This window comes from Trichomycterus rosablanca, chromosome 12 (genome assembly GCF_030014385.1).
Source record: "Trichomycterus rosablanca isolate fTriRos1 chromosome 12, fTriRos1.hap1, whole genome shotgun sequence".
Lineage (NCBI taxonomy): Eukaryota > Metazoa > Chordata > Actinopteri > Siluriformes > Trichomycteridae > Trichomycterus > Trichomycterus rosablanca.
Genome location: NC_085999.1, coordinates 10597068 through 10621638, shown reverse-complemented (window position 1 = coordinate 10621638; position 24571 = coordinate 10597068). Strand labels below are relative to the sequence as shown.

The window sequence follows — 24571 nt, the reverse complement described above, 5'->3', positions numbered from 1 at the left end:
ACTGTGTGAACCCCTGGGCTAACAACGTCGTAAAATACACAGTTTGAGTCTGTGTTTCTCAGCATAGAGCTGTCTATGTGACCAATGCCCTCATTAAATATAAGAGGACCTTAAAAATTGTTGAGGTGCTTGACACTGGAAAAGTCCAAAACACTTCTATTTGCCTGGGTGTTCAGTGATTCGTAATACCTCAAAGGAAAATTCTGGGAAGTTATGTTCTATTGCTCTAGATGTTTCAAGGACAATGTGCATTCGTAAAAACCAAAGGTATTTTTATTTCTTTTTCCAATCAAGTAATTTCAAATTACTTACTGCAATTTCTCTGCCATCCCTTCTAACACCAGTGCAGTTCTTGTGATGAGGAAAAAACTCAATCTGACCTTTCCTCTCTCAGACACAGCAATCTGTGTCTGTTAAATTTCCAGCCAGGTCAAAAGATGAACTCATTTCAAGTGGTTTACTATTTTTTTTACACTTATAGACTATACATGAACACAAATTAATACTGTCTGTAAATTGCTTTGGCCAGTTCTCTTTTATTTCATTTTATTTATTATACTTGTTAGTTGCATTTCTTGGTGTGACAATGAGCTACTGTGTGCTACGCCCCCCTCTCCGTGAGCACACACACACGGTCTCCTGCCACACCCCTTCACTGATTGGTTCATTTGGACTAATTAGCTCCAGCTGCCCTCTATATAAGAGGTGAGCTGGAGAACAGACTTTGGAAGCTATTTTCCTCTGTACTCTTGGTGTGGTTTGGAGTCTGCCCTGGTTTGTTTTTGACTTGTTAGTCTTTGTTACTCCAGTTCATATTGTTTGCCTAGTTTGTCATGTTAGCTATGTTAGCCTAGTTTGTCTAGTTAGCCTAGTTTTGCCTAGTTTTGTCATGTTAGCCTAGTTTGTCATATTTCACCTTGTTTGCTTTGTGTTCTATTTGTCTAGTCTTTTGTTATTAATAAATCTTAGTTTGTTTTTGTACATCTCTGTGTGTCCGCCCCTTTTGTCTCGTCTTTGACCCCACGTGACACTTGGAATTAACCTCCATTTGATCATTCCTCTTTCAGACACAGCCATCTGTGTGTTAAATTCCCAGCCAGGTCAAGAGATGTTTAAACTCATTTCAAGTGGTTTACCATTTTTTTACACTTTTATAAACTATACATGAACATTAAATTAATACTGTCTGTAAATTGCTTTGGCCAGTTCCATTTTTCATTGTATTTATTATACTTGTTAATTGCATTTCTTAGACTTTACAATCATTGTATTTTGCAAATGCACATACTCAAAAACCACACATTTAACAATCCAAACTATGCTATAAATACAAAGAAGATTAAACTGATTTCAGAAACCATGCACCAAATCAGGCCATGTCTGCACACTTAGAATCCTAACCTCTCCACCATCAGCTTCTTCTTATATCTCACACGACTGGCCTCTCTAATGGCCTCCCATTTCTGCTGGTCCTCTTTGCTGCAGAATGAAGGCACACTGGGTCCTGTCTGAGTGGCAACTGAGATCTGACACACCTCTGTAAGACTCTGTCCATCCTGAACATGCACCATTCCAAGCTTTCTAACCAGCATGTCATCACTTTTCACATGATCATACCCCTTCTGTTTCCTCAGCACTTGTGGGTCCAGGCAAGTTGGGGGGCATTGGGTACACACTTTGGCCTGAAGCTTTGTGGGCAGCACAGAGAACTCAGGGATAGGTACAGGGTGATAGATATCTGGTGCGCCTGATAAGGGACGTTGTGTTGACTGAAGCTGTACCCTGCGGCTAATCACGTCATCTCTTTCAATGTCAGGGTAAACAGATTGGTCATGATCCGGCTGAGTAACCACTCTGATGTCAGACTCGGGCTTCCGATGCAAGCTAAACAAGCCCCCATATTTTAGTCTAGCCAGATCAGTGCAAGAGTGGAAGGCAGATGTCCGTCTGGTAAACATATCATCGTTTTCCAAATCAGGAATAATGTCTTCAGGTACGTTGTAGGGATCATTAGCGTTCTCCCGTCCTAATAGGGGGCGCTTCTCACACTTAATAAGCCTGGGGCCTGAGGTGGGGTCTGGTCTGGGCCAAAAATCGGGGAGGTGAAATCTTGGGGCTTCAGAGTTTTGTTGAGCAAGCATGAGTGGCTGTGCTGAAGGACTGCATGTTGAGCGAAAGGAAATAAAAGCATAGAAGAATTTAAGAGCATGCAAGAGGATGAAAGAGTGCAAGTGTAGAAGACAACAAAGAAAGTGGACAGGAGTGCAGAAGCATTGTATGAATGTGATGCTAAAGGAAAGAAATGCTACATGATTTGTTTTGAAAGCCAAATTAAAAACATATAACACTTTATTACTTGTTTTTTACTGGTACACCAGTAGTATTAAAATCTTTTTGCTAAGCCATGCATGATATGCAAATTACTATACACTACATATGAAAAATATATTCAAAATTTATTGCCTGCATTCCAAACAATGCAGTTGATGTTATGTAGTGCCGTACTCACTGGTAGTTTTGTCATTTTCTAGTATTTATTCTAGTCGTATGTGGTTTGAGATGCAGCTATTGTTTTTTCCGGCACTAAGGACTGCATCCTAAACTGAATGCTACATGCTAAACAGGGAGCAGTGAAATACTTAAAAATGGTGCACTAACATGACAGATTCTTTAGTCCAATAGCATGATTTAAGGATTCAACTGTCATTTTCTATTCTAATAGTCATTTACATTTTCCTGTAAGTGTAATAGTCATTTACATTTGCTAAGTGTAAGTGATTCATAAGGACTCGGTCCAATGCTATTCGTTCCATGAACCCGTAAACATTCACTGAATAATTTTTCTGCCCCATAAGACAAGGGTATAATCTACTTAAATGAGAGAGCTAAATTGCACTTATATATTTTAAATCTGGAAAAAAAACTTCAAATCATGAGTGAAATAGTTTGTCATCTTTGTCTCAAATAACATAATTTAATTGTATTTTTAGGCTGGTTAAACTACTATGCATGTAAAAAAATTTAAGTTCATAATTTCAAATAACTTCAACATGTTGTTTATTATGTTTTATTATTTACAGTTTCTGAATGTTTGGATGGATTGGGTTTAAACTTGACCTAAAGTCTAGGAATATTAAAAGCCTGACTTTTTCCAAAAGACCTTTTTTAAATATGTGACTGTGACAGTATATATTGTCCAAGCAACTGAAGGTAAAGGGCCTTGCTTAAGGACCTTAACCACTGAGCTACAACTGTCCTTATGGTATGTTGTCGGGATCATTAGGGTTCTCCCGCCCTAATAGGGGGTGCTTCTCACACTTAATAAGCCTGGGACCTAAGGTGGGGTCTAGTCTCGGCCAGAAATCAGGGAGCTGGAATCTTGGGGTTTCAGAGTTTTGTTGCTGTGCTGAAGGACTGCATGTTGAGTGAAAGGAGTATATCTGCTAGTGCTTGGTAATGTGTCAGTTTTGTATGTCTATGCATAAGTTTCAGAAATGTAAGCAACTGATATTAGATATGGCATTTTGCATTAATGCATCAATGGCATACATATTATGATATCATGAGAATAATAAAGTCTCTTATTAATAAATACATTTGCTTTACTGCCATTATTTAGAAATGTCTGTGATCTTGTCACAGACCAGAGTCACCGGTCTCCCTCATTTTCCATCTTTTTTTGTACAGGCAAGTAATTGACGTAAAATTGATTACAACATTGTGACAAAGGGGGCAATATGACAGAAATACAGCTAGACAGATGTTGCATTTAAGCATTTCAGAGAGCTTAAATTACATCGTATATTACAGACTTATCCACATAGACATCATAGTGTATAGAGATAAAAATGTTTTTTAAAGATGAATGATTAAATAAACCATTGTAGTTTTGTAACCATGAGCTAAGCATGTGCATTAGTTAGTGCTTCTTTAAGGATCTGTGCTACTGCCTGTGGGGGTGTGAATAAGACCTGGGAGTGCTGGAAAGTCTGGACTGAGTTGAAGTCTCAGATGTGTGTGGGTGTGAGGTAGGGGGCTCAGACTGAGAGCGAGAGAAAACATGGTGCTGGTGAACGACATCAGATTCTGAGTCCACCGAGAATGAGTCCGACTTCTTCTGGCTAGACACGATCAGGAAGGTTGAGAAGATAAAGCACAGGGAATAGAGACAGGAAAGCAGAAAAGAATCGTTAGCTAGGAGAACACATACCAAAAGTGTAAACCAAACAAATGTAGATGACGGGATAAAGGTGAATAAGAAATAGAAATAGAAAAGCTGTGGCTTATCTACAATTGAAAGACAACATCTGTGAACCCTTTGGATTTGCCTGCATGAATTACACAGTAAATATGGTCTGATATTTTTCCAAGTAAAAAATTTCACATTTTATACCATTCTACATAGCCCTTTACAGTCCAAGGTAATTTTAATAGTGAAATTCAAAAGAACTGTGTACCTTATAACAAAGGTACACAAATCATGTGTATGCTATTGAGTATCCGGCTGCTCGGGTGTCGCAGCGGTAAAAATACGCTAACACACCAGAGCTGGGATTTCAAATACATCATATCGAATCTCAGCTCTGCCATCCAGCTGGGCTGGGCGGCTATATGAACAATGTTTGGCTCCAAGGAGGGAGCTGGATAGGGACTCCTCATAACTGAGTCGAGGAATAATGTTGATCAGGGTGTGTCTCTCCGTGCACAAGGCTGATCGCATATGAACTCGCCTTGTGAAGGTGAAAAGATGCAGTCAGCTACTGCTCATGTGTCAGTTTGCTCTCCTCAATTGGGGTGGGGGTCAGCACCAGTAGAGAGGAAGCATAATGCAGTTGGGTAAAAAAAAAAATTGGATGCGCTAGAAATCGGGAGAAAAAGTGAGAAAATGCATTAAAAAATAAAAGAAGTATCCACAAACCACAGCATTTGCATAAATCCACAAAATATATTAGAGAAATGATTTATTCTTAGGGATTTTAGGGTTATCTGAAATTTTATTTAATTTGGGTTAATGCAGTTCTCATTAACTGTAACTACATTAACTGAATTTTTGTTGAATTTTGTATGTATTTTTGTAAGTATGGTAGAAATCAAGGTTACTTCAAAGGGTTCACAAACTTTATCTTGAAACAGTATATGAGTATAGGTACAGTGTAGGTTGTATTTGTCCCCAGTGCTGGACAGACCTGAAGCCTTGCATTTCTCTGTACCAGGGCCGACGCTGAGAACCCAGTCTGATCTTCTTTACATGTACGTCCTCCTCAGGGGTCCAGAACTTGGGCAGAAAAGTATCATAGTGCACAGTGGCAGGGGGCTGGCCTGTCATTCCCAATTTACGAGCATAAAAGTCATCTTGAACAGGGTCGGCATTGCCAATCTCGTTATCGTCTTCCTCTGAATCATCGTACGTGTGGATGTCAGTAGACTCAGGCCTCCCTGCAGCCTTCTGAGGAGGCCGTGATTCATCGCTGCTCAAAAAAGAGCTGAATGAATGAGTCACTGCACATAACGTCTCAATATTACATAAATTCCATCCACAATGCAGACACAAAACCAAACTGAAATAACCAAAAATAAATTAGGAAATTAAACTGCATTCAAACAAGTCCAAAACAAAAACATAAACTACAGCAAACGAAATCGCAACGGAAAAAAATAAGGTTAGCGGAGTTTAAAGAACAACAGCAAACAGATGCAGAAGTTTTGAGGAATATCTGACCTGAGGTAAGTCAGTGTCGCTTGGGGTACACTATCAACCATACCCTTTGGCCTGGTTGTTTGGGGCATTCCAGTGCATTTCACTGAGGTCATTGGTAATGCAAAGTTGGTGGGTGTGACCACAGATGAGCTGTGAAATCTGCGGCTAGCCAGGTCATCCAGGACCAGATCAGGATCTGGATGGTCTGCTTCCGAATCGCTGCTTTCGTACCAAGACGGCCAGGAAATGTGAGTCGCTGACATGGACCTTTGTGTGCCCAGTTCACTATCAGTGGACAGGACTGTGTTTATCATGTCACCATTACTGAACACATGCATACAATACACGCACACAGGAATTCAGACAACGCAGAGCTGCATGAAGGAAAAAAACTACGGATTTTACAGATAACCAAACCCAATGCTTCACCAAATCAAATAATAAATAGGTATGTCACATTTGTTACAATTCTATAATACTATGCTTCTATTTAAGTTCCTATATTTGTTTATTTGGTATTTTTATAGAATCTTTCTGTGTAACTTCAGTTTTAGTAATATTTATTCTTAACAGCTGTTTTAAATAAAATTTATATGTACTACTTCTCAATAATATGCAATAATAAATCATGTACTATCATATAAAATATATAGAAAATTGGGAAACACATGAGGAAAGAGGAAAAAAGAAGAAATCGTTAAAAGTCTTTGTGACAATAGTCATTTTCCTTCAAACGAAAGTGAAGCTTCAGTCCTTAGAAAGACACACTAGGTGTACTAAAAGCTCACAGATTGTTTTATTTTAGTATATCTGCTGTAGTAAATGATGCCAGCACTCTCGTAGAAGATATTCCTAAAAAGCCATGACAAAAACACAGCTCTATTATCTGCACTTGAAAGACTGGTATTACCTAGAGAAGGATCCATCCTCATCTGTAAACTGCGGACTGGCCCAGCTGCGCCTGTTGTCACTGTTGCGATTGGGACGTGTCCTGTGCACCGGTACAGGAACGTAGCCTGATTGCTTTTCTTTGGTGGGCAGGAACTGGTTGAACTGACTGCTGGCCTTGGGAGAGACTACCAGCGAGCGACGATATTCTTTGATTTCCGACATCTTGAAACCAGATCAGGGCTCAATTTGACAGTCTGAGGAAAAACAGAGTGGGATACAGGAAAAAATGACTCATTTTTACATAAATGGCTGTAAATACTTTAAATATCTGCATGTAATTCAGGCCAGTCTGGATGTGTATGTTGTAAAGGTCTGAATTTAATATTCTATAACTTGCTGAGATTAAAACCAAATTCAGTGGACTTATGTATGGGATTTTGAGATGCTTTGAGCTGGACTTGGTTGCTGAAGCATTTTGAATGACTGCATGTTTATCAATAAATGATAAACCGGACTAAACAGAAGCAACTACAGTGCCTTGCAAAAGTATTCAGCCCCCTTGAACTTTTCAACCTTTTGCCACATTTCAGGCTTTAAACATAAAGATATGAAATTGTAATTTTTTGTGAAGAATCAACAACAAGTGGGACACAATCGTGAAGTGGAACGAAATTTATTGGATATTTTAAACTTTTTTTAGAAATAAAAAACTGAAAAGTGGGGCGTGCAATATTATTCAGCCCCCTTGCGTTAATACTTTGTAGCGCCACCTTTTGCTGCGATTACAGCTGCAAGTCGCTTGGGATATGTCTCTATTAGTTTTGCACATCGAGATACTGAAATTTTTGCCCATTCTTCCTTGCAAAACAGTTCGAGCTCAGTGAGGTTGGATGGAGAGCGTTTGTGAACAGCAGTTTTCAGCTCTTTCCACAGATTCTCGATGGGATTCAGGTCTGGACTTTGACTTGGCCATTTTAACACCTGGATAAGTTTATTTGTGAACCATTCCATTGTAGATTTTGCTTTATGTTTTGGATCATTGTCTTGTTGGAAGATAAATCACCGTCCCAGTCTCAGGTCTTTTGCAGACTGCAACAGGTTTTCTTCCAGAATGGTCCTGTATTTGGCTCCATCCATCTTCCCATCAATTTTAACCATCTTCCCTGTCCCTGCTGAAGAAAAGCAGGCCCAAACCATGATGCTGCCACCACCATGTTTGACAGTGGGGATGGTGTGTTCAGGGTGATGAGCTGTGTTGCTTTTATGCCAAACATAACGTTTTGCGTTGTGGCCAAAAAGTTCGATTTTGGTTTCATCTGACCAGAGCACCTTCTTCCACATGCTTGGTGTGTCTCCCAGGTGACTTTTTATAGATATCTTTGAGAAATGGCTTTCTTCTTGCCACTCTTCCATAAAGGCCAGATTTGTGCAGTGTATGACTGATTGTTGTCCTATGGACAGATTCTCCCACCTCAGCTGTAGATCTCTGCAGTTCATTCAGAGTGATCATGGGCCTCTTGGCTGCATCTCTGATCAGTCTTCTCCTTGTTTGAGCTGAAAGTTTAGAGGGACGGCCGGGTCTTGGTAGATTTGCAGTGGTCTGATACTCCCTTCATTTCAATATGATTGCTTGCACAGTGCTCCTTGAGATGTTTAAAGCTTGGGAAATCTTTTTGGCTTTAAACTTCTCCACAACAGTATCTCGGACCTGCCTGGTGTGTTCCTTGGTCTTCATGATGCTCTCTGCGCTTTAAACAGAACTCTGAGACTATCACAGAGCAGGTGCATTTATACGGAGACTTGATTACACACAGGTGGATTCTATTTATCACCATCAGTCATTTAGGTCAACATTGGATCATTCAGAGATCCTCACTGAACTTCTGGAGTGAGTTTGCTGCACTGAAAGTAAAGGGGCTGAATAATATTGCACGCCCCACTTTTCAGGTTTTTATTTCTAAAAAAAGTTTAAAATATCCAATAAATTTCGTTCTACTTCACAATTGTGTCGCACTTGTTATTGATTCTTCACAAAAAATTACAATTTCATATCTTTATGTTTAAAGCCTGAAATGTGGCAAAAGGTTGAAAAGTTCAAGGGGGCTGAATACTTTTGCAAGGCACTGTATAGCAACTGTTCCTATGGCGGGAACAATAAGAAGGTAAAAACAATAAAGAAGGGAAAAGAGCCCAAGGATAATAGTGGATATTAGTAGTACTTCCCAAGGGCTTTATCTGTGTTCACAATAATAAAATCAGATTCTGTGATTTGCAGGACTGTTTTTCTAAAATCAAAAAAATTGAAATATTGCTGTACATAGATGTAAAAGGGAAGAAATCAGCAGCAGAATTGCTAAAATAAAGCAAATGTCCAAAGCCAGACACAGTTAACATGATTTGTCATGCTCTGAAGGCAGCTGTCCAAAATAATCTTAAATTTCTCCTCACTGCAAGCCCAGTTCCCAGGAAATAGTGATACTAAATAAGGTTCCACAAGTTATTAAACACAAACCCCTACAAAAATTCCTGTATTTCTAAATAATCAATAAATATTTTTTTTGCAACCATACATACGTACATGATCATGGCAATGGAGCCTCATTTACAGGCTGGTGAGGTCTACAGAAGAATGTCTCACTGAAGTGAATACAGATCAAGTGTTTTCTAATTGTCTGCCTGTTTTATTATAGACTAAAGGCTATGGTGATGATAACAGACCTGATGGACTGAGTTAAATATCACACCAGGTTCACACTTTTCCCACAGTGTTCGTTCCATGCTGGAATTTTTCAAAACAACTACAGTACTGTATTGCAGCACTCACTAGACAAACAGACATAACCACTAGATGGCAATCTGCATTTCCCTTAATAAGGATCGTAAATCACATTAAAATAGCTCATGATTTTAAATGTATGTGTTAAAACTCATTATCTTTCTTATATCAAAACGTTAAATTAAGCTTGTGTTGCATTTTTATCCAACACTATTATTTGTTCAGCCAGTGTCAAGTATGCATTTCAAATGTATCTCAAATTTTATGCAATTAATGTGCATATCAGATGGATGGGCATGCACCAAAATTATTTAAGAATATTATTAAGCAATTGGTCACACATAAAACAAAACCCCAAAAAGCATCAACTCAAAAATTTAAAAGCTGATATTTGCTGACAGTTTTGTTGTCTTACCCTTACTGCCTCTTAGTCCGGTAACTTAGTCCAGGCTTTACTATGAATCCTCTTTCTTGTGTGGCCTGTAACAAAAAGTGTTCCTGTATCTAAGAATACCAGCTGTCTCCAGAGCCTCTGTCTCTCACACTGCCCGGTGGAAACGCTCGATCTGTTAGTGCCTGTCAAACACAAGATGAGAAGAGTGTCAGCCACTTCCACAAGCACACACACCCATACCCACATATACACACACACACACACACACACACACACACACATACAGATGCACACCAAGTTGACTCAGCTATTTAACATAAATTGTCCAGTTCTCAGTATACTGACTCGACATACTGTAGATGTAGTGTGGAACATGTGCACATATGACTTGAGATTTTTTTTTTTTTTTACGGTTAAAATAAGCTCACTGTGCCAGACATTGCATTAGTACACACTGAGGACTCTGTACTGCTATTTATTTTAACCACAATGACTAAAACATGCTTTTGCTTGCTAGCATTTAGCACCAGGCCTATGTACTGTATGCTATTAGTATTGTTATTATTAAATATAATTATAGAACATTATAGAAAGTCATAGTTTTATTTTTATGACAATAAAAAGAAGTTAAATTTAAATACACATTCACAATGGTGCTTCACAAAAGGAAAATTTAAAAAGGAGTGTAATAGTCAATATCATGGTTTGTGACCTGGTAATATACTATTGGGGTTGTGTAAAAAACTTTTACTATATAGATAATATAGGTCATATACAACACATTTAAATGCCATAAATGCCTTGGTTTATTAGCATAAGAGCAATGAATGGTTGAATGGTTTAATTACAGTATGCTTGATTAAAAGTGTTATTGCATACTAATAGATAACAGATCAACAGTGTTGCTGAACTTTAATTCCTCGAAAATTATTCGTCCATTATAAGGATCAACTTGTGCCTTTCTGCTCAGTCATTAATTATCAGAACCTGAAAACATAATAAAAGTAACAAAGAAATCTGTCATATTCACAAAAACATATATCCATGTCAAAGTTTGTTATAAATAATATTGCAGAGTCTTAGATCTGTCCTACATACAGGTGAATGGACCTGGAAATGAGCATGGAGCCCTTGATTATATATCATTACTGGATATGAAGCAAACCATAAACCACCAGAGAGTTTCTAAATTTGGAGACATAATTAAACCCACTACTGGATTGAAGCTATTACATGTCACAACAAACCTTACAATCAAAGTCTTACCACTGTAAACTCAAAAAGGGCACAGTGTAAACAAATACTAGCAAGTGTTTGTATATGAATTTTGGATCTACCTGCTGATCCCCCCAAAGTCTGCATGAGAAAACAGCAATGTGCTAATGAATGCTCCCAACCAGGAAAAAGAACAATAAAAGAATAGTGTGCAAGTTTTGGGTACCAGTGATTTCCATTTCCAGTGAATGAGCTGGAAGGTTCAGAGCACAGTCCAAACAGTGCCAGGCACCCTTACAACACTGCACAAAAGCTTCCATGTCAGTGCAGGGGGGAGGTAGGCTGAACAGTCACTCACATAAGCAGTACATTACTATGATCTACACAACTTACATGAAAGTAAAATGATAAATCATTATCAACAATGTCAAACCTGATATGCACAAGTGTGGTAAATTATGGCTACACTATACTCAGACATCATAAAAATTCTTCTGTTCTAGAAGGTTCAAAGTGCAACCATAAACTTAACTGACACTGTGGAGTCATCGTAAGCCCAGAATAACAACTGACCCATTGTACTGACCTTCCAGCCGTCACTAGCAAACAATCTAAAGATATTCCATACAGGTCCCTTCCAGTCCTAAATGTTGCTAAAAACATATAGACAACTGGGGGTTGTATTCTGAGATTGGTAGTGAGAACAACACAACAGGACTCACCACCAGATTCTGGTCCCAAACAGAATCAAGATGAAAGAAGGAAGTCATTAATTTTTTCAACTCTTTTGCGCTAAATCACGCCAACCCTTTGGGATTGGAATGCCAGTGGTGCTATTGGCCAATTAGGTATCTACACAGACATGGTTGAGCATGTCTGAGGAAAGGAGGGTTTTGTCCAAACAGCTTAGCCAGTGGGAGATGTACTTGTCAGTGCATTTTCAGTGCTGGTCCCAAGCCCAGATAAAATAAGGACTGTTACATTAGGAGGGCCATTAGGTGTAAACCTGTCCCAAGTCTGGTATACAGACCAGAATAACCTGCTGTGCCAACCCCTAAATACAGGAGCAGCCAACAGATAAAAATAAATAAATATTGAGCTATTTTATGGAAATTCCTTCCCAAACTAATAGATCTTATATATGAATAGGCTATGTATACTTAAATAATTGAAAACATTAAACAAAATGAGTAAAATGAGTAATTTAACAATTTGATAATGTGGTAATTTGATAGAAACAAGTTAGATAATCAAAAGGTGCAAGAGTACTTCCTGCGATTGTATCCTTTTCTAGATTGTTTTTTAATTTAATGATTTTTTTAAAAATAATTCACACATTTTTTTGAGAAAATAATTACAAATATAATGAGTAAATCAATCATATCCAAAATATCTGTGACTGTATCCCAGTCCTCCAGGTATATTTTTGTGAAAAACACTGTGAGACTAAAAGCTTATTTGTTAATATAGTGTTATTCACAAGAATCATAAACAAATAAAAAGAGGCTCATCCAAATGTGTGTACAAGAACTGGGACGTTTTAAAGTAAAGCTGACTATTTGGAATCCAAATATTATACAATGCATACTAATGATCTTTTATTATAGTCTAGATTTTAAGTGTATGTACCGCAAGCATGTATATAAGGGATTATGCAATAATCCTTGCCAAGCCCTAGCAGGTAATTTAGCACCATTGTAACAATAGATAGGAAGGAACACTTGTGATTTGTCAATACTTGAGTCTAGAATAATCTGTGTAGTCATATGAGCAGTAAAAGTGGGTGTGCACACGTGTAATTAGGCATTCACAGCCCTGTTCAGTAGCACGCAACTAACTATGTGAAACCTTATATTAGAGCTAACAACGTGTTTAAATGTGGATGAACCATGGAAAACAGAATTACGAGGGGCACAGTTGTACCTCTCTGCTTGCCAATCAGTGATTTAACACTAGTGGGTGAGACTCTGCCATGTATGAAATATGAAATATTTAACACTGAAGGAATTTGTCAATAAAACAGTCTAAATCTAATAGTTTTGTACCACTATTAGCCAAAACTGCATCCACATTTCTGCCTAACATGTTGTAAAATGAGAATGTTAAATTGTGTAATTAGTTACTATCTGCAGTTTGTAATGTAATATGACATTGCGTATGTCATATAAGTGGCTACCCAAAAAATGTTGCTATGAGCAACAATACCTTGGCTGCTGCATGGCTGACTTTTATTTAAATATTTATGTATACACCCTTTAATCCATGCAAAAAATAACGAAACTGGCTCTGACTGAAAGCGTTAACCACACAAGCTTTAGGAACTGGTGCCTTATGGGAAATGTTAAGCCTGTAGTGAATTTGCGTGGTTGTGCGCTGTAGTTCTGTTGAGCAATCCAGGATATAACAGGAAGCTTTAATGGCTTTCTTCTTGACATTTTACTGCCCCAATAAATTGGGTCTAATGACACCCTCCTTCTCCTACAGGATTTGGTATACAATTTCATTTATTTAACATTTCTAGTTTGCCAGTTTATGAAACAGCTCATTCACTGTAACTATGCCTGTCACAGTTACTGTCACAAATACTATATCGGTGCTCTTTTGATAGTGATAGTGGCCATTCAGCAGTACACACCCAGAGAGCAAACACTGTGGTGTCTGTCCTTCCTTTTAGTGTTCAATTTCAATATTTAAATGCCTCTAAAGGAAGAGTGGTGGCTTAAAAGCATTTAAATATCAAATGTCAAATTTAAACCTAGGACAGACAAGTAATATGATAAAGAAGACTTATAATATGATTTATAGAGAGCTGTGGAAAGTTGTGACAATTTAATTAAAAGCAATTTATTCCAATGGTGTTTAAAAGACTTTAAAGTCAGAGCTTAGTGCAGGCCAGTGGAATTTCTCTTATTTAACTTATTAAACCATGTCTTTATGGACCTTACTTTTTGCATAGGGGCACTGTCATGCTAGAACAGGAACAGGGATTCTCCAAACTGTTACCACAAATTATATTGGATAATATAATTAATTATACAGTAAATGATTGATTTTATACACCTGTAATGGGCAAACTCAATATTAGAAGGGGTGCCCACATACTTTAGGCCACATGTAGTTGTAATATAGCAATCATTGCCAATGTTACTGGCAGTGGCAATGTAAGAAACAAGTCATACTTACGAACAAGACCACAGTGGAACACAGTGAAATAAAGAGATACTATAGGAGAAAATTTGAATACTAAAAGCACATACAGTAGTTCTCTTTATTAATATGGTTTAGTATAATTAGTAATGGTTTATTATTATAAAACGGATAGTTCCGGTCCTAAAATCTGATTGGCTGAGCCGCGTTCGAAGCCGTTGTAAAATCCCCGATAAACGCACACCTAGGGCCACCTCACATCATTCCATATTAATACGCCACTGAATAGAAAAAAATAATGTTATTTTCGCCCTCATGTTGCCAAGCAACACTGTTAATCGAACTATTTTGCGTCGCGGAAGAATGCTTTATTGTACGTTTATACACAATAAATACATTCATGAATTAAACATTGTTGTATTTATTATATTTTATGTTGACCGCCGTTTTATAAAAGCAATAAGCCACTCGAGACCGTGCATTACTGTTATGATTTTAGCACGGGGAAAGAAGTTTTAGGCACTCCGCTTCGCGTCATGCCAAAAACGTCATCCCCGTGCTAAAATCACAGTAATGCACGGCCTCTCGTGGCTTATTGCTTTATTCTATACTACCCTGGCATGCTTTAGATTGTGGGGTTACATAGTTGCACATTTTCTATTAAAACATATTAATAAATTATGCTTAAGAATTTTTGAATTCCTTGAATGATGCAGCAAATATATCTAAGCACCCTATTCTACAACTCAGCATTAAAAGTGGGAATTTGTTTTTTTTAATTATTATAATTATTTGAAAGCCAAAACAAAAAATGTAAAATATTTTAAGTAACCAAATTTTGGTTCTAGACTTGATCATTTATTTCTACTGGCATAAATATAAAGCTGTGCCATACAAATAAGTATTTAAGTGCATTAGAATATTTTATGACATCACATTATGACATCACATAACTAGAACATACTGTATATCCACCTTAATGTATCAGTATAAACAAAATATGTTTATGTACAAATAGTAACAGATCCCACGATGAAAGATATAGCTACTGGTTAAGAATATTTTATGAAGCAAGTAGCAATCATGGTTGAGGTGAGGAAGCTCAACCTTTTTTAACAACACTTACAAAAGCCACAGAGCCAGAACAAACATCTTAAATACAACATAACAAAACTGAAGGATTAATGGAACCACCCACTGCCCAGGCAGGTGAGCAGGAGGACATAAACCCAGCAGTAAAAACACAGTAGTAACACAGTGAACAATAAACAATGAAGCTTAGAGAAATTATCTCTGTTTTTACACCCCATGAAATAATGAAAACTAATGTCTCACTATAGATTCCTCGAACTGTTAGTGCTGACAAACCAAGTACCAAATTACTAGAGGTGATGTTTGAATACTTTCCCTTATCAGTTTTTATCATCGTTCTAAATCATATCTCTGTTTAAGCTCATAATACATTTACATTTATTTGTTTAAATTTATACAAGTACAAAGTCAAAAGATATGAATGAACTTTTCTATGCTTTTTATTTAGTACAAATAGTTGTATAGGACTTGATACATAGGCAAGCTTGCTAGTGGTAAGCGAGACAGGTGTTGAAGGCTCATGAGCTGGATGCCTAGGCGAACTTTGTTGTACTTAAGAACTTTTGGGAAATAGAATGGAACTGGTTCATATCTAGAGGTTTTTAACTGTCATTGTAGGCCTTTGAACCGTGTTTTAATTGATATGATCTGATATTACAACAAGACATGTACAATCCACAATCCAATAGCTCACGGTAACTTCCCAATTTCAAACTTGAGAAGACAACACAACATATACAGTGTATCACAAAAGTGAGTACACCCCTCACATTTCTGCAAATATTTCATTATATCTTTTCATGGGACAACACTATAGACATGAAACTTGGATATAACTTAGAGTAGTCAGTGTACAACTTGTATAGCAGTGTAGATTTACTGTCTTCTGAAAATAACTCAACACACAGCCATTAATGTCTAAATGGCTGGCAACATAAGTGAGTACACCCCACAGTGAACATGTCCAAATTGTGCCCAAAGTGTCAATATTTTGTGTGAACACCATTATTATCACTGCCTTAACCCTCCTGGGCATGGAATTCACCAGAGCTGCACAGGTTGCTACTGGAATCCTCTTCCACTCCTCCATGATGACATCACGGAGCTGGTGGATGTTAGACACCTTGAACTCCTCCACCTTCCACTTGAGGATGCGCCACAGGTGCTCAATTGGGTTTAGTCCATCACCTTTACCTTCAGCTTCCTCAGCAAGGCAGTTGTCATCTTGGAGGTTGTGTTTGGGGTCGTTATCCTGTTGGAAAACTGCCATGAGGCCCAGTTTTCGAAGGGAGGGGATCATGCTCTGTTTCAGAATGTCACAGTACATGTTGGAATTCATGTTTCCCTCAATGAACTGCAGCTCCCCAGTGCCAGCAACACTCATGCAGCCCAAGACCATGATGCTACCACCACCATGCTTGACTGTAGGCAAGATACAGTTATCTTGGTACTTCTCACCAGGGCGCCGCCACACATGCTGGACACCATCTGAGCCAAACAAGTTTATCTTGGTCTCGTCAGACCACAGGGCATTCCAGTAATCCATGTTCTTGGACTGCTTGTCTTCAGCAAACTGTTTGCGGGCTTTCTTGTGCGTCAGCTTCCTTCTGGGATGACGACCATGCAGACCGAGTTGATGCAGTGTGCGGCGTATGGTCTGAGCACTGACAGGCTGACCTCCCACGTCTTCAACCTCTGCAGCAATGCTGGCAGCACTCATGTGTCTATTTTTTAAAGCCAACCTCTGGATATGACGCCGAACACGTGGACTCAACTTCTTTGGTCGACCCTGGCGAAGCCTGTTCCGAGTGGAACCTGTCCTGGAAAACCGCTGTATGACCTTGGCCACCATGCTGTAGCTCAGTTTCAGGGTGTTAGCAATCTTCTTATAGCCCAGGCCATCTTTGTGGAGAGCAACAATTCTATTTCTCACATCCTCAGAGAGTTCTTTGCCATGAGGTGCCATGTTGAATATCCAGTGGCCAGTATGAGAGAATTGTACCCAAAACACCAAATTTAACAGCCCTGCTCCCCATTTACACCTGGGACCTTGACACATGACACCAGGGAGGGACAACGACACATTTGGGCACAATTTGGACATGTTCACTGTGGGGTGTACTCACTTATGTTGCCAGCTATTTAGACATTAATGGCTGTGTGTTGAGTTATTTTCAGAAGACAGTAAATCTACACTGCTATACAAGCTGTACACTGACTACTCTAAGTTATATCCAAGTTTCATGTCTATAGTGTTGTCCCATGAAAAGATATAATGAAATATTTGCAGAAATGTGAGGGGTGTACTCACTTTTGTGATACACTGTATATCCTAAACATATAGAGGTGACAATTAAAAGTGCAGATACTTCCAGACATTACTTGATAGAATTTTACAGTATACATTATTAAATTATACTCTGTCATGTATACCGATGTTGAGAGCACATAGTTGTCTTTGATTTTAAAACAAGATGGAACGAGGGCGATACTTAATTGATTTTAAAATGGGGTACAGTAATATGGTCAGATGTGTGATGGGATCTATTTTGCTGTGGGGGCGTTTTACTGGCATGGTTTGGGCCCACTTATCAACATAACACAAAAGGTCACTGTATTTCAATACAAAGTAATTCTTGATGATTACCTGATCAGTATGTTTATCCACAATCCACATAAAATGAATATTTTTTAAAAGGATTATATTCTGTTTCTCTAGTACAGTTGTGAATCCTAAAAAATCTATGCCATGGCTCTTTAAAGCTGTTCTGTAGGCTGCTGGTGGCCAAACACTTTCTGTTAATCTGTCACTGGTCTGTTTATAGTTGTATCTGTTAATAATTATCATTGTTCAACAATAAAAAACAGCAAAAGAATGTATAAAGTGTTCAGTGCCCAGTTGTACAGTGCTAGCAAGGCATTTGCCCTATAGTACCTACAGCTCCAAAATCAAAAAAGTTTAAATAAAAAGTTTTTACCCAAAGCGACTTACATTTTTGACAGTCCAAGCGATTGAGGGATAAATGCCTTGCTCAACAGTGCAGTGGTGGGGCCTCAAACGTGTAACCTTCTGATAACCGTCCAAAGAATTTGGCAGTGGTGGGGCAAGAACCAGTGACCTTCCGACCAATAGACCAGTGCCATAACCACTGAGCTAACACTGTCCTGATTTTATGCTTTTACCTGTATGCTCTGTTGAGTAATTATGAATAAGAGCACAAATAATTGTTTGCTTGTCACAGTCAGTTACTGCTTTTCACTTTGCTCCCATAGTGAGATTTTGACATTTTACATTTACATTTTCAGCATTTAGCAGACTCCTTTATCCAAAGAGACTTACAACTGAGACAGTATACATTGCAAGCAATTGAGGGTTAAGGGCCTTGCTCATGGGCCCAAACAGTGGCAACCTAGCAGATGTAGGGCGTGAACCAGTGACATTCCAGTTACTAGTCCTGTACTTTATCCACTGAGCTACCACTACCCCTTATTTCAAATAAATGAAGACTGACATTGCAAAAAATAAATACATAAATGAGTAAGCTATTGTCAAACTTGTAGTTGCCTTTGCAAGCAGCTCTTTTTTTTCTAATGAGTACATTGTCAATATGAACTGGGCAGTGATAGCTTCACCACCACCAAGTTGCCACTGTTGGGCCCCTGAGCAAGGCCCTTAACCCTCAATTGCTCAAAATTGTGTTCAGTCATAATTGTAAGTCGCTTTGGATAAAAGCGTCTGCTAAATGCTAAAAATGTAAATGTAATGTAAATGAACTGGTTTTGCATATTGTATGCCACAGAATTAATAGCAGCCGGAACACATGATCTCAGTGTTTTGTGTGTGTGTGTCACGCCCACTCAGTTCCGGGAGCACATGGACTTAGTGTTTATGTTTGTGTTTCCACAGCCCCTCTAGCTTCACCCCTGCCTACTGATTCACCTCCAAGTTCATGATCCACAGCTGTTCCTTGTGTTTCAGTTACCCTGTGCTTTGCCTTGTTTGGGTGTTGTTGATATTGATATGGATGGAGAGATAGATGCAGTGGATTCTGGTTGGTCATTGAGATATACTGTAGATGTGTCTGTGTCATGGTTTAGCTATTGCACCTGTTTAGTCATAATTTAGTCATTGCCATAGTCATAGTCCTAGTTTAACCTTTGTGCTAGTTTAGCCCTTATCCTTGTTCTAGTTGAGTCATAATTGCCCATGGTTTGCCTTTGTCCTTGTCTTTCATAGTATTAGTGCCTTGGTTCCTTTGTAAGTGTTCGTCATTAGCTTTAGCCATTAGCTTAGCATAGGGATTAGCTTTCATGATTTTGTCTAGGTTGGGGGATTATAATGGTCTAGGGATCTGTTCTTTGTATTAAGGGTTACCATTTGCATTAGTGATTTGCAGAATAGGTATTTCATACTAAATTAAGGTTACATATCCTGGTCTTAACTTTACTTACAGTATCAGCACATGTACTCTCTATCTACAAAACCACACTGTTGTGGTGCATGCAGAATGAGGACAGTCTTGTTGAAATAACTATGGACCTCTAAGGTTCTGTGATGTTGGCAAAGTGAGCTTTGTAGGTTCAGGGGTGCTAAAATAGTGATGTGGTTATATTAGAAATTATTCTTGTTGAGGATTTTTGGGAATGGACAATATTCACACATTTAAGTGGTATTAATAGTTACATTCCTCTCATGTTTTCTGTGCTTTTGAAGAGTTTGTAACTTATTTTTTATAATAGATATTTCTGGAGTATTTTACACATCTTTACCAAGGGTCACAATAATTCTGAAGCTGACTGTATATGCGTATATGCCTACAAAGCCACAATAAAATTTAACATATGACTTGCAACTTTCAACATAATCATTCAGTCTCTGCTGAGTAAGAAAGACATATAACTGCAAATGTTTAGTGATAAAAGGTCCCATAAATGAAAAAATCTTGTTTACAAACATACATTTACAAGAGATTATATCATAATAGCAGAGTAGGAAAGCAAAAAGTCAAGCTAAAAGTCAAGCTAAAAGTCATAACCATTTCCTAGCCACTATCTAAAACTGACCTTTCCATTCTAAAAATAGAAGCTATGCAGTGCCTGCATTGACAAATGTCTGACAGTGGACAGCCACCTCTCAAAACACCTCTTACAACACACAACCTCAGCACAGAGCAGATAACCCTGGGCTGATCGGTGTGGTTGCTAGGACTGAAAAGGTGTGGCATGGTTACCGCCATTAGCAAAGCTGGCTTTGTTGAACCATAGCTCACAGCACTGACACTGACTTTCACTTACACAAAAGCTCAAAGGAGCGGCAACAAAACGAGACACAAAGCTTTGATCTTTACATGACTAGATAGGAGAAGTGGAATGATAACACACATATATATATAAATATACAGTTGACAGAAAAATGTCTCTAGATATGACTTAAAGAAGGTAGTCTATGACAACAGCCATGATGACTGTTAAGCATTGCAACATGTATCTGCAAATAAAGAGTTGATGTGTTACCAAAATTGTTAAGGGCAAAATATTACAATTGCAAGGATATCAAATCAGTCATGGTATAAACAAAGAGGCAGGGTGGAGGTAAATCCTCAAATCTAATGCCTCCTTATAATGTTCTGCTTTTTTCTATTGTATTATTTAGTTATATTATTTTTTATAAACTTTGATAGACTTTTTTGATATTGAATTATGTTAGCAATGTGTAGTATGATGTTCAAAGGTGACATATTTATCCCTTAATGTCTGTATAAATTTTGTATACACTAAGTTTTGAACAGGTTGTTATTCTGTTGAAATGGATATTCATTTGTTTATACATTATATATATGTATATATTGCTGTGTCTTATCCAGTCATACCAGCACAACACACACTAACACACCACCACCATGTCATTGTCACTGCAGTGCGGAGAATGATCTACCACCCAAATAATACCTCCTCTGCGGTGGTCCTGGGAGAGTCCTGACCATTGAAGAACAGCATCAAAGGGGGTTAACAAAGCATGCAGAGAAACAGACTACAGTCAGTAGTTGTAGATCTACAAAGTGCTTCTATATGGTAAGTGGAGCTGATAAAATGGACAGTGAGTGTAGAAACAAGGGGGTGGTTTTAATGTTATGGCTGATCAATGTGTATGTATGAGGCCAGGCATTGTCTTGCCATAATAACCATGGACTTCTTGGAAGAACACATTACCTTAATGGCAGCATGTATCTCTCTAAAATCCCAATATACTCCTCCACCTTTACACATATGCAAGCTTGCTGTGGGCTCTAATCCATCCCCATGACAAATGTTGGTTGTTGCCCCTTTCACTGATTAGTCTGGATGGTTCTTTCTATCATGGGCACAACAAACTGAAACATGGACTCATCTGACCACTGTAGACATTTCCTTTGTCTTGGTTCACCTAAGATTAACTTGGCTAGAGAACTAAGTGGTGTTGCATGATAAAGTTTAAGGCAGTATCTTAGGTGGCAACAGATATTCGATGTACTCCTAAGCCAACGTGGCTACATTTATAGCATGACAGTTTTTCAAACAGTTTCTCAAAGGTCATGCACATGCACAGTAGTGGTTTCTGGCCTAAGAAGAACTAAGATTTCTTTTCACAGTATTATGTGTGGTAGATGGTGAAAGATTGACAAATCAATTCTTTTTTACCTGATTAACAATATAATTATAGAATTTGGCACAAAATGGTGAGACACAATCCTGTTACCAATTGTCATTTCACCTGTTACCAATTCACCTGCTAAATGTGTAATGTTTCAAAATGAGTTCAGGCAGAAAAATACAATTTTAATATTTACAAAATACAATCAAGTTGGTCTGCCAAACTGGTTCAGAATTAAGTCATTTATTTGTACTTTTATCTGTTAAATAGATGTTTTAAAAAATATAACAAATTACAGATTGTTCATATTGCATTTCACATAATGTCCCAGTTTTTCTGCATGTTATTAAAGGGCCCAGTGCTGTTTTTGTTCAATTCAGACATTACTATCTGCATCCCACAACAGAAATAAGATTTGTCAAACCAGGCAACATTTTTTAGTGTTCAGCTCTATGGTTTCTTTAATCCTAAATCCTTTGAAGTCACAGATTCCTGTTTCTGGCTGACAAATGTGGAACCTGATGTGGTGTTCTGCTGTTGTAGCCCATCTGTCTCAAGATTTGATGTTCTAAGATGCATGGATGTAAAGAGTAGTTACTGAAGTTACTTTTTTGCACTACTCTGTACTTAAACGAGTCTTGTATCACAACAAAATTGATATCAGAGTCAAAGTAACTTAGTTTTACAATTATGTTCATGATGATGTTTAAAGTGAACTTTAACTGAACCGGTTGATTTATGTCTGTTAGAATTGTGTGCATACTGCTGTGACCACATGACTGGCTGATTGTGCAGTAACATGAATGAGCAGATGTACAGGTGTTTCTCATGAAGTGACTGAAAGCATATGAACAGTGCAAGTGTATCAACAGTATTGTACGAATATGTATAGTCTTGTATTTTATTGTATATTATAAGAATAATGTTGTTTTGTAGTTTGATTGAATGTGTATACAATTATATTGTGTATGTGTATTGTATGTTGTATGTATATAATACATACATGTATTGTATGTGTGTTAACTCACTCACCCCCGGGGGGGTGCTGGAGCCTATCCCAGCTTTTCAGTGGGCGCAAGGCACACAGTCCATCGCAGGACAGACACACACACACACAGCCATTCACCTATAGGGCAATTCAGTGTCTCCAATTAACTTGACTGCATGTTTTTGGACTGCGGGAGGAAACCGGAGGTCCCGGAGGAAAACCACGCAGACACAGGGAGAACATGCAAACTTCGCACAGAAAGGACCCGGACTGCCCCGCCTGGGGATCAAACCCAGGACCTTCTTGCTGTGAGGTGACAGTGCTACCCTATTATTAATTACACTTAAAAAATATAAATTTAAAAATTATAAATAAAAATATATAAATATAGTATAAAAACAATAATAATGATAATATTAATAATAATATAATAATACAGTAGTTATAACAATAACAATAATAATAATAATTATTATTATTATTATTACCTACTTGAATATTACTTAGCTACTATTTTTATTATATTTATTATAATTATTATTATTATTATGTTTTTCTAATTTTAAACTTAAAATTACATAATTGTATGTGTCTGATCTTCTGTCATACCAGACATTTTGAATTGAATAAAGTGTTTATCATAAAGATATAAATAAATACATTATTACATCATGTTTAGGAATGTGCTAGAATGACTTGTTGTTGCTTTAAATAAATATGTCTACTGTCTCTACTGTCATAGTGATCATGTCAGAGCAGGGCCACCCAGAGACACACCTGTAAAAGCACTAAACAGGTTGTTCAACATGCCATGTTTATTTCACTATACTCACAGGTAAGGACAATGAGACTAAATAGCATGATTGCACATATAGAGAAATGAAACATGTCAGTGTCAGAAACCTGCCTGTCTAAAGTGTAAAGATGGTGCTGAACTATTCAGTAAACATATGATATTGTCATTCTGTATGATAGTCAAATCAAACTTTCAGGTAAGGATTTAACACTGGAGCACCTTCACTTAACACTGCTCAACAGCAGCAAGTGTTCACGCTGCAGCTTTCCAGATGTGATAATGAGCTTAGTTACATTTAAATTTAAACCAAGGGTCGGTAACAAGATCGTTTTACAGTGACATGTGTACAGCACTGGCAGCCTAAGTCAATATGCCAAAAAACATGCAAGCACTTTTCTAATAAGTCAGAGTGGAGTTCACTTTGAGAAAGGGTCAAACTTACTAAATACACTAAAGAGACTTACCTAAGAGTCAGATGTGTGAATAAGTCCTGTAGGTCCACTGTATAAAAGAGCAAGGCTTCTTGACATTCAGTCCTGGCACAGCCGTTTTAGAAAATGTTGATGTTGACCTGTCGACAGAGAACTTGTGCCCACTTTTTGAGTCAGGCTACAATCATACAGGAATTCTGTGGGCACACAGGGCAAAAATCATTGCATCCAAAGTTCAGAGCAGCTGTGAGCTCAGAGGGGGTGGTAAGTAAGTGCCTGAGGTAGCAAATAAACACTCCAGTAAGAAGGTATGAGTTTACTGACTGTGAATGATGTGTGGCTCTACCTTTGAGAGCAGGCGTTTGGCTTCTGGGTGGAACTGTGAGTGTGTCTAAGGGCAAAAATGGCTCCACCCCTAGTCGTAAAAGGCATTTATGCACGCTCTATCACCCTTACATCCCACCCCTTTCAGGCACACAGACATATACACGTGAGTGTACAGTTTCCTCTCA

General features: G+C 38.0%; 1 protein-coding gene across 5 annotated transcripts in view; it reads right to left on the bottom strand.

Annotated features, from left to right (window-relative positions):
- lmo7a (LIM domain 7a) overlaps positions 1-24355 on the bottom strand; it is a 45445-nt gene extending 21090 nt beyond the window's left edge. For 3 of the 5 annotated variants that reach the window (XM_063005392.1, XM_063005390.1, XM_063005391.1), the window contains exons 1-7: positions 24093-24354; positions 9781-9941; positions 6609-6843; positions 5720-5983; positions 5187-5468; positions 3972-4121; positions 1402-2160 (exon numbers count right to left, since the gene is read on the bottom strand). In XM_063005392.1, the coding sequence (XP_062861462.1) occupies positions 1402-2160; positions 3972-4121; positions 5187-5468; positions 5720-5983; positions 6609-6811 (1658 nt within the window). In that variant the 5' untranslated portion in view covers positions 6812-6843; positions 9781-9941; positions 24093-24354. Of the gene's footprint in view, positions 1-1401; positions 2161-3971; positions 4122-5186; positions 5469-5719; positions 5984-6608; positions 6844-9780; positions 9942-24092 lie in introns of all 5 variants that reach the window. The other 2 variants (XM_063005389.1, XM_063005393.1) reach the window with 2 other exon arrangements.
- Between the last annotated feature and the right edge of the window lie 216 nt (positions 24356-24571).